This window comes from Aedes albopictus, chromosome 2 (assembly GCF_035046485.1).
Source record: "Aedes albopictus strain Foshan chromosome 2, AalbF5, whole genome shotgun sequence".
NCBI lineage: Eukaryota > Metazoa > Arthropoda > Insecta > Diptera > Culicidae > Aedes > Aedes albopictus.
The window spans coordinates 410,399,339-410,410,977 of NC_085137.1; the positions used below are offsets into that span (position 1 = coordinate 410,399,339).

At 39.5% G+C, this 11,639-nt stretch overlaps 1 protein-coding gene across 1 annotated transcript; it reads right to left on the bottom strand.

Moving 5' to 3' along the window:
• Positions 1-6,036: 6,036 nt before the first annotated feature.
• LOC109426738 (uncharacterized) lies at positions 6,037-7,949 on the bottom strand. Its single transcript, XM_019702275.3, has one exon. The coding sequence runs from the start codon at positions 7,821-7,823 to the stop codon at positions 7,077-7,079; it is 747 nt and encodes a 248-aa protein (XP_019557820.2). The 5' UTR covers positions 7,824-7,949; the 3' UTR covers positions 6,037-7,076.
• Between the last annotated feature and the right edge of the window lie 3,690 nt (positions 7,950-11,639).

Genomic DNA, 11,639 nt, shown 5'->3' on the forward strand with positions numbered 1-11,639 from the left:
TAAGCTATAGATGATCAGATAAAGCGCGTTGGATTTTTGATCTATTTGAGGCATGAGTATTACACCGGCAGTTGCTTCGTTAAATTATGAGCTCAGCAGGTGCTGATAATAAAATCGATCGTTGGAAACACAACATGGAATCGATTTGCCAATGCATGTTTTCCCATTGATTTTCTTCGTTGTTACCTATGTTTGACTGGACATGCGAATGATGATGACTTCTACAGCAGTGACACGTAAATTAGAAAGTGAAAATGTGATGTGGTTTTAGCATCACTCATCTCTCTAAGGGCCGATTTCTTCACCTTGGCTTAACTCGTAAGCCAGGCTTACCCATAATATAGTTAAACCTGGCTTAACGCCTAAGCCAGGGTGAAGAAATCGGCCCTTAGCAGTTTCATGGCAATAAAGTAGCAGTTATGCTGCCTGTTGACCAAAACATACCGAGCATTTGAAATGCTACAAAAATGCTGTCAGATTTTTAGTAGCATTTGAATTGTTAATATATGACAGTTTAGCAGTCGAACTGCTATGATACGGCAGTAAGCAGGCCGAATGCAGTTATAAAACAGAAATACGGCTTATTCAAATGCTTATTGGTTACCTGGGTAGCATCTTTTCACTCTTATAATCACTTAAATTGTGTACATTTTGTCAGTTACGACCTTTTCGCGAATTTCTCCGGAATTTGTTCATCACGCTGTGCATATGACGCAAGAAATATGCACGCATAGGGGCATCTGGGGTAATACGCACTGTCGAGGCAAAACGCACCCCCTTTGTTTTTCAGGGATTATAGGTTTTAGAGCTTTGAAACCGTATCAGTCTAATAGAACGTCTTAATAAATGAGCATCTGGAAAATTTTACATATCTCTCTCTCTCTTCTTGGCGTAACGTCCTCATTGGGACAAAGCCTGCTTCTCAGCTCAGTGTTCTATGAGCACTTCCACAGTTATTAACTGAGAGCTTCCTCTGCCAATGACCATTTTGCATGCGTATATCGTGTGGCAAGCACGAAGATACTCTTATGCCCAAGGAAGTCAAGGAAATTTCCCTTACGAAAAGATCCTGGACCGACCGGGAATCGAACCCGTCACCCTCAGCATGGTCATGCTGAATACCCGTGCGTTTACCGCCTCGGCTTTATGGGCCCTGCGTTACGTAATTAGTGAGAAAAATGAATAAAATTGAAAAGCACGATTCTGATGTAATTTTCCCGATCGTTTGTCGAATGATTTGATGGTGAAAACCGACCAAACATCTAATGCTGTTGTGTTTATTCAGTTCATTGAGGACAGTGCTAAGCAGAGGAAAAATAACTTAAACAGTAATCTACGTAAATTATATGTTTTAAACTATTTTATTTTTTGCTATTGATTGGGGCAATATGCACTCCATTGGTTGGGGCAAAACGCACCTATAGAAAACAAGCTGTAATAATATCTATGAGTGCTCTGTATGTAATCGCAAACAAAATTGAGCTATTGTTTGTCTTAAAACCTTATAAAACACGCATTTTGTCTAAGAAGTAAAAAGATTTCTAAACTCGACGGTGCATCTTGCTTCAATGTTGTGGTGCGTCTTGCCCCTTTGTTTGAGTGCATCCTGCCCCATTGTTGTAGTGCATTTTACCCCGAGCAAGGGTGCATACTGCCCCGCATAAACATACGAAGCCGTAATGTTAGTCTTTACAAAAAACGTTATTTTCAAGAGCTGAACTGTATTAAGGCTGAAATTTTGTTTGGTTTCTCTTAGAATGAAAGTATATGCAATGAATGCATGCATTAAACCAATAAATTATTGCCTTTTTATATGCATTTGGACGCATCTTCCTTAAGTGGTGCGTATTACCCCAGAATCCCCTAGGCAATGGGAGAATAAAAGAAACAGTAAATCAAGAAATGCCACACCATGAATGTGCACAGCATGGAAGTAAATACCGCGCCGGTTGGAAAGTGAACAACGATTTTGTGCAGTTTTCGCGATCTTGTACAGGTGTGAGCCGATTTGATATCTGTCGGCGGCGGCGTTTTGCACTTTTTTGGCCAGCGACGGCGGCGGCGGCGGCGTGAAACGGCGTGGTCATGATATTTAAATTTTTATTAAATGCGTTAATCAACACCAGTGTTTTATTTTTTAGTAACTCATCATGATGAAGATGCAATGACCTGTTTATAGTTACGGTTTAGTTATTTTTTATTTTCACATGTTTTTTGAAAATTTATTGAAGTAATTGTTATGGTGAATCATCAATCCTAAAGGAATTTCCGGAAGAAATTTTAGAGGACTTCCCGGCGAAACTTCTGGAGGAATTTCAAAATAAACTCTTAAAAGAATTCCCGGAGGAACTCGTAGAGTAATTCCCGGATGAACTCTTAAACGAATTTCCAAAAGAACATCTCAAAGAATTCCCTGATGAACTCTTAGCGGAACGTTTGGGGAAACTCCCGGAAGAATTCCGGAAACAAATCTTAGAAAAACTCTAAGAGAAATTGCCGGAGGAACTCTCAGTGGGATTCACGGAGGAACTCTAGATGAATTCTCGCAGGAAACTCCAGGCATTCTTTGTGCAACTCCCTGAAAAACTTTTAGAGCAACTAGTAAAGTAATTGCCGGAGGAACTTTCGGAGGAATTTCCTGAGGAACTCCTAGAGAAATTGCCGAACAAATTCGGAAAAGAAGAAGGAAATCGTAGAGAAATTACCAGAGGTATTCCTAGATGAGTTCCCGAATGAACTCTTAAAGGAATTTTCGGAAGAATTTCTAGAGCAATTCCCGAAGAAACGCGTAAAGAAATTCCCTGAGGAACTCATAGAGGAACTCGTAGAGGAACTCCCGGAGGTACTCCTAAAGAATTCTCAAGAAATTGGTAAAGAAATTCCTGGAAGAAATCATAGAGGAATTCCTGGATAAACTCAAACATTTCTAGAGAAATTCGTGGGAAAACTCCTGGAGGAACGTTCTGGAAAACTCCTGGATGTATTCCCAGAACTTTAGAGGTATTTCCGGAAAAAAACCTAGAGGAACTTCCGGGAGAATTCTTGAAGGAATTCTTGGAGGAAACTCCTGGCATACCTAGTGCAACTTCTAGAACAACTCGTAGTGAAATTGCCTGGATAACTTATTCCCGGTGAAAACCGTGAAGGTGTTATCGAAGATATTCGAATTCCTGGAATACCTTCTAGAGGAATTCCCGGAAGAACTTTTAGAGAAAGTCACGGTGAAACCCTTTGTGTAATTCCCGGAAAAAATCGGTAAGGAATCCCCGAAGGAACTCGTAGAGGAATTCCCGGAGGAATTCTTGGTTGGAGGAAATCCTAGAGAAATTCTTACAGGAACTTCTAGAGGAATATTGAAGAAACTTTTGGAAGAATTTCCAGAAGAACTCTTGAAGAAACTCCTGGAAGAATTCCAGGAGGAACTGCTACAGAAATTGCCGAAGAACTCCCAGAAGAATTCCCGGAAGAACTTTTGGAGGAATTACCGGAGAAACTCCTAGAGTAATTATCGGAATATCCGATAATATCCACTGGTATTTTCAGTGCAATTTCTATGAACTATTGAAGGAATTCCCGTAGAAATTAGTTAAGGCATGGTTTCCCAAACTGTGGGTCGCGACCCCCCAGGGGGGTCGCCGGCGTTCATCCAGGGGGTCGCGAGGGACAGTAAAATATTTTACTGTAACAGACAACAAATGAGGGAATTTCTATGGGGGGTCGCGAAAACTACATCAGCTGGCAAAAGGGGGTCGCGTGACCTGATAGTTTGAGAACCTATGAGTTAAGGGATTCCCGGATGATCTCATTGAAGAATTCGTGGAGGAATCCCGGAGGTGCTCTTAGAGGAATTACCGGACGAACTCCTAAAAGGATACCCAGAAAGAACTTCTAGAGTAATTCCCGGAGGATGTCATAAAAGAATACCCGGAGGAATTGCTAGAGGAAGTACTACAAAAAGTCCCAGTGAAACTTCTGCTGCAATGCCCTGAGAAACTCCTAGATGATGTCTCGGAGGAATCGCTCGGAATTCCCGAGGAACTCCTAGCGGAATTCTTGGTGGAACTGCTGGAAGAATCCTCAAAAGAGTTGCTGGAGAATTTTCATCTCTTCTGGAGAAGAACACGACAAAAACATTTTCTTTAGGATCACCAGCATTTTCTTCAATCTTCGGAATTCCTCGATTCTTTCATTAGCCATCGGTTACCTTTAGGAACCCCCGGTATCTTTGTGAACTAGATTTAATTCAAAGGGCTTTCACCTTCAAATTTTTAGAACTGTAGAAATATTGTAATGAAATAAATTAAGAAAAAATATAGTTCATCAATGCGTTTTTGAGATGAGCGTAGAAAATTGTAGTTCGGCGGCGTAAGTTACGGCGGCGGCGTGAACAGAAAATCGGCGGCGCACACCTCTAGCGTACACAGTCTGCTAGGATCTCCATCTTTGGTCGAGATAATCCACACAAAATATGCCGCAATATAATGAAATTGTCAATCACTGGTAAATTTTAAAAATCCCTTCAAATTGTGCATTTAAAAAAAAATGGTGGAAAATCGGGATTAAGTATTTTAACTAATGCCAAATACACAGACAAACAGCTGTAAAAGTCTTCGAACGACGATGGCGCCACGTTTAACGATTAATTTACATTTTATTTGATCCACCAGAGGCGCTAGTGAACACGTTGCTGAATGATGTAAACGAAAATTACAGGCAAATTGTTTAGAAGTGTGCGTGTTAGACAAACGTTAAATGGCCCATAATGGCCGACAGTGTCTCACGCGATTCCTCCAAAAGGTGACAGTATGTTCATGAAAAAAGACATCACGCAAAAGTTTTAACGAATTTCCTCTGAGATTTACGTCTGTTTGTTTATGCCAAATATATAGATTCAACTTTAATGATCCAAATTTTCTCCATTTTTTGTTTGCGAGACCCAGAACTATGATTTACTAGCATAGCATAGCATAGCATAGCATGAATACTTGCACAAATCTTGGATGGAGTTGCAAAGTTGAATTTCCATTGACATTGCTGATGTCGCTACTATCTACAATGTCATAGACTCACTCAGCTCCACACACCTGGCCAAGTCCTTGCAAGCATTTATAAATCCCTTCATCAACTTAGAAAGAGCCCAGAACTGAAGCATCTTCCAATAGATGAAAGGATGTTGAAAATAGCGAATTTTCAACTTATATGCAGTTATAAAATAAATATACTAAAGTAGAATAATTTATAAATAAATAAATAATATTGGAAAGATCTCACCATCTAATGTCTTGATTAATGTTCTTCTCTGTAAAGAACAACACAATACTCAGCAAAGAACAACACAATACTGAACACTGAACACCCGCGCATCTATTGTTTTGATTTTCTCTCGAGACAATAGCGAACGCGATCGATTATGCTGCCATACTCACCCTTTACAGAGCGATGCATGCACAGCAAAGAACAACACAATACTCACCCAGAACTATGATTTACTAATGCCATTTTTCTTTTTAATCCAGTTGCAACATCTAAATATTGTTAGTTTGAGTTTTCGGGCATGGAACTTTTGATTTTAGGTCTCTCATCTATCATTTTAGAGGTGAGCATGTTAACTTTTCGACACTTTTTTCACAGAGAAACAGACGATTCATTCTGCTCACTTCCCATCGATCACCTTTTCAACGGTTGATTCAAATATTCGGTAGGTGGTCAATTGACCACTCGCGGCGCTAGCATCGTTTTTGCTTCTGTTTGACGATTGCTCACTACCACCACCTAGTGGTGAGCCGGCCAAGCACAATATATTTAGCATTGGACTATAACGTTTTCGTGACGATGGAATTAATGAAATTTGTTCTAAGTGTTACGTCTGCTTCTCTGTGCTTTTTCTATTTGGGAGACTACTGCTCAGTACTATTAAAAATTGTTCTGCTCGATTGGGGTGTAAAAATATCAAAAATATAGATAACCCACACTGAACAAAAATAACACCCTATTTTCTATAAGCAACTATCATAAACCATGGAAAAACAATATAGAAGTTATTTTTTGTCTAAAATTCCAAATAAAGACTTACCTGGATCAGTGTTCACATTGCAGATCAATCACATGGAAGAGACTTGAGATTTTGGATTTTTCGAGAGGATGTTCGGATAGGACATGTAAATGGTTAGCGACTGTATTTATATTTTCATTTTTATTAATGATGCAAATTATCTACAAAACAAACGAGATCAACTCGAACATTAGTGCATTGACAAGTCAATATTTACCGTTGATATTTTTTTTCTTTGATTAGTTTTTACATGATTGAACGTCAAGGGAAGTGGACAAAATGACATAAGGAAACACAGTAGAGTAATGTAAATTCTATCGATAGTAATCATTGTAACTCCTTAAAACTCAAAGTTTAGAATTTGTTGGTGTTTATCAGCTCCGTGACATCTTTACACTGTTTCATCCACCCTACACAGTATCGGAATTGAGCTTGAATATTTTTTCTTCTATCAAACGTACAACACATACACTCAATCCGCGCATCATTCACATCCTTTTTTAATTAACACTAGTAGTAAGCTTAACTAGATCACTTAGTTTTCAAACAAAGGTATCCGCAATACTCCACCGTGTCATATCAATTAATTATATTGGTCAATTTTGTTCTCTTATTCCATAAGCTTTGAATGCTGTGGAGCACTCTATCAATTAAGAGTATTTAATTGCACTTTAATCGTCCGGGTTTCCACCAAAGTCCATCATATCTCAATTCATCACCTAACTTCGTTTTTTCTTTTGAATCTTCCTTTTTACAAACTACTTAACACAATACATAGTCCAATCAGTGGCTGCGTAAAAGATATCAAATTTGCAAGGTACCGAATGCCAATTTAGTTGTGTTTGTCCCAAAGTCCTTCCCAAACTTCACTGAAAACGCTTCTCGATCATACAAACACTCATAAGTCACTTAAGTTCGTTCTGCTGCTCTGCGATACTTGTTCCGGAGGAATTATTACTATCCGTAGGTTTATAGAAGTGTTGATATGGCGACATTGTGGCGCTTAGGTGTCCTGATGGTTCACCTAGCGCGCATAGTAGCTACAGCAGATCGAAGACCTGGGAACACGTTGCGTTGGCAGTCCGGAGATACCCCGGATGTAGGTGTAGGAAACTGGTCTGCGGAGGATCTTCTTTGGCGGTGGTTTGCTGCTGGCATTGGTGTTGGTCGTTGTGGTGGCCGAAGCACTGTTGGAGCTGAACAACGATGCTTTCGATTCGGCCTTCTGTTTAAGGCTTTTCTGACTGCTGAGGAAGTTCACCGAGGTGCTGCTGCAGGAAAGGGATCGCGCCCTTGGGGGAGTTCCGATCGATAGGCTCTCAAGGAGCTTACGAACCGAAGACCTCCGGGTGGTTCTTCCCTGTTTGTCCAAATTGTTCACCGAGTCAGAAGACGTGCCTGAGGTTTCCAGCGTGGATGTTTGATCTGCCAGTTCAACGCACGGGCTGGATCGGCGCTGCTTTGGAGGTGCTTGGAGGCGATCACTGAGCGAGGAACACGAGTCTACCGAGGAACTCCGAGAGTCTTCTTCATGAGCACTGTTTTCGTCATTGGATTTCAAACTTATCTTCCGGTAGATATTGTGAAAGAACCCGAACGATTTATCCTTTCCTGGTGAGGCCGAGGACAGTGGCGAAACACTTCTGGTCGAAGGCGTCGGAATATCGATGTAGATATTCTCGCTGCTGTTGTTGTTATTCATGCCTGTCCCATTAGTAATCCCAGTGCTTGGGGACAGGTTGTTGTTATCCATCTTCTCACAGGTCAACATTCTGCCTTCAATAGTAATCCAAAGCACATTAACACTATACACTTTCTGTTTGAATAGTCCAACTGTTTGCTTCTGATTTCACTGCAAGTAATCTCTAGTAATGTCCGTTAGGAAATGATTGAACTCGAAACATCCGTGTTTCTTTTATAGGCATCCTCCCAGCATCGTAAACTAGGACGTATAACTACGAACCGTGTTCGAGATGAATCCCAACACGAGCGCTCCGACACGAACAGGGATGCTGTGAGAGACTGAGAATTTTTCTCACAGGAGAAAAGGATAACGAGTCGAGTAAGAAATTTCCCTCAGTTTTCCCGATGTGGAGGGGAATGTTATGTTTTGGATTCGGTGAATGAACACGGAAATGTAGGTCAGAGCAGAGTTTGGCAGGTGTGATGCAGCCCATTAATCAATGACGAAGTGAATAAATTGGTGGGACGACACGGTTTACGTTGGCGCTTTTCCTTTGATGTAAACAAATTACAACGCCAGTCTACAAAAATGAAGCAATCTATTTATTTTGTTTGATTAACATTTTTATTACAAATCAGTTATTAATATTCTTTCCTATATAAATAACTACGAGATGAAACAGGTTAGAACTGAAAAACTTGATAATAAAAATAATAGTTTATTATAATGGTAATAATTGTTAACATGAATCCTAACAAATGTTAGATCGTTATTCCTAGCCATTGCCTTATTTAGAAAAATAAACTTAGAATATAATTTAAAAGTTGAACTAAGTAAATAAGCAGTGTGTGAATTGAATCATAAATGTGATTCATTAATTATAGCTGGAAATTCAACAAACGAATCGCGTTAATCCGTAAACACCCGGGAAGATTTACTTTTGGCAGAAATGCAATATCTTCTTTGTTTTTAAACATTTTACCCTCGAATTTTTTTATAGTCAAGGGGAACAGTTGTGCTAAGAAACACATGGCACAAACCACCCCCCCCCCCCCTCCATTCACTTGGTGATCTAGGTCATTCAAATTAATATGGGATAAAGATCTTCAAGCTCCACAAGCTCTACTGCATGTCTTTACTTTATCGGTGTAGCTTCTCAAAAAAATCCTTCAGGAATTCTTCCAAGACTTTCGCCAAGAATCCCTCAAATAATCTTCCCAGGTATTCCTCCAAGAAATCCTGGAAGAATTCTTCCAGAAATTTTTCAAGAGATTCCTCGAAAATTTTTCCAGGAGTTCCTCCAAGCATTCTACCTGAAATTCCTACAAGAATCACTCCAGGAATTTCTCCAAGAATTCCTTCAAGAATTCCACCATGAGTTTCTTCAAGAATCCCTTTAGGTATTCCTCCAACAATTTCTCCAGGATCAGAAGGATCAAAATTAAAAAATAACGTTTAAACTGGTCTCCCGACTGCATAAGCCGAAAACCATTTCAACACAAGTTTTCACAGTCGATAGCCCCCAAACTCTCCAGGAATTCCTCATAGACTTCAGCTTAGTAATTCTCCAATCATTCCTCCAGAAATTCCCCCAAGAGTTTCTCCAGGAATTCCTCCAAGAATTCCTCTATGGTTTTTTCCAAGAAGCTCTCAAGGAATTTCTCTAGAAAATCGTCAAAAAATTTCTCCCGAAACCTCCTGGAAATCGTTCCAAAATCCATCCAAAAAATACTCCAAGGGTTCATCCGAGATTATATTCAGGCATTTCTCCAGAAATTCCTCCAGGAATTCGCGAATTTATCAAGGAATTCCAACAGAAATTACTTCAGGAAATCCTCCAGGAACTTCTTCAGGAATTCTTCGTAGAATTCTTCTAGGGATTTTTTGGAAAGTTTTTTGAAAATTCCTCCACAAATTTTTCTATGAACACCCCTAGGTTCCTTCAGGAAACCTTTAGTAATTCCTCAAAAAAAACTCCTGAGATAGCTCTAAGAATTCGTACGAGAATTCCTTCAGGGATTTCCTCAGAAATGCCTCCGAAAACTGTTGAGGAATTACGCCAAAAATTGATCCCGAAATTCCTTCGGGAATTACACCAGGAATTCCTCCAGGAACTCTTTCAGGTATTCCATAATCAATTCGTCTTGGAACTCCAACAGGAAGTCCTCCAAAAATTCCCCAAAGAATATCTTCAAGACATTTCTCAAAAAACCTCCAGCAAATTTCTCCAGGTATTCCTCCAAAACATCGGCTTAGAATTTCTCCAAGAATTCGTCCAGGAATACCTCCAGAAATTCGTCCATCAATTCCTTCAAGAATGCCTCCAGGACTTACTCTACGAATTCCTCGTGGAATAATTACTGGAATTCCTCTACGAATTAATCCGGGAAATACTCCAGGAATTCCTACAATAAATATTCCGGGAATTGCTCCAGAAAACACTCCAAAGTTTTCTCCAGGAATTCCTCCAGGATTTCCTCCAAGATTTATTCCAGGAAGTACTCCAGGAATTCCTATACAAGGAATATTCCAGGAACTTCTGCTGAAATTACTCCAGGTAATAAAAATTACAATAAAAAATAACTTCGAAATTCCTCCAGGAATTCCTTCAAGACTTCTTCAAGTAAATCTTTCAGGAATTCCTCTAAGATTTCCCCCAGGGCCAGGATGTTCTTTTAAATTTCTTCCACACTACATGAATTCTTCCAGAAAGTACTCCAGGAATTCCTGCAGGATTTTATACAGAAACTTCTTCAAGAAATTCTTGGACAAATTCCTGGTAGAATTCTTGTAGGAATTCTTGGAGGAATTCTTGGAGGAATTCCAGAAAGATTTTTTCAAGGAATTCCTGATGGAATTCCTAGAGAAAATCTTGGTGGAATTCTTGAAGGAAGTCTTGAAGGTATTCCTGAATTAATTCATGGAAGGGAATTTTGGCAGGAGTTCTGAATTGTTGGAGGAATTCCTGGAGGAGTTCTTGGATGATTTTCTGATGGAATACCTTGGGAATTTCCTGTAGGCATTTCTGGAGGAATTTTACAAGGATTTCCTAGAAGAATTCCTGAAGGTATTTATTGAAAAATCCCTAGAGGTTTTCCTAGAAAAATTTATAAAGAAATCCCTGCTTAAATTCCTGGAGTGATTCTTGGAGGAATTTTTGACAGAAGCATTGGAGCAGGTTATGGAGAAATTCTTAACAGTGTTACTGTCGGAATTTCTGAAAGAATTTCCGAAGGAATTCCTGGACGGATTCTTGGAGAAATTCTTAGCAGAAGTTTTCTTAGGAATAACTGAAAAAAATCTTGGAGAAATTCCTGGAGGAATTTTTGGAGAAATTTCTGGAGAAGTCTCGGATCAGTTCCTCGGAGGACTTTTTGTGGAGAAATTCCTGAAGGGATTCTTGGCAGAAGTCATAGAGGGACCCTTGTTAAATTCTTGAGAAAGGTCCTGTAGGGTTTTTGGAGGAATTCCTGGAAAAATTTTTGGAAGAATTCTAGGAAAATGTCTTGGAGGAATTCCTGGATGAATTCTTGGTGAAATTTCTTGAGGAATTATTGGTGGAAATCCTGGAGGAATTCTTGGGGGGAATTCCTGAAGATATTATAAGAGGAACTCCTGAAGAACTTCCTGGTGGAATTCCATCAGGAAGAATTTATCAAGGAATTCCTGACAGAGTTCCTGGAGTAATTCCTGAAGGAGTTTCTTGAGTAATTTTTTGAGGAATTTTGCCGTAATTCCTTAAGAACTTCTGAAGGAATTTCTGAGGATATCTCTGAAGGAATTCTCGTACGAATTCTTACAGTAATCTTAGGAGTATTTTCTTGAGGAATTACTAAAGGTTTCCTGAAGGATTCTGGAGGTATTCATAAGGAAATTTCGGGAGGAACTCTTGAAATTTCCTAA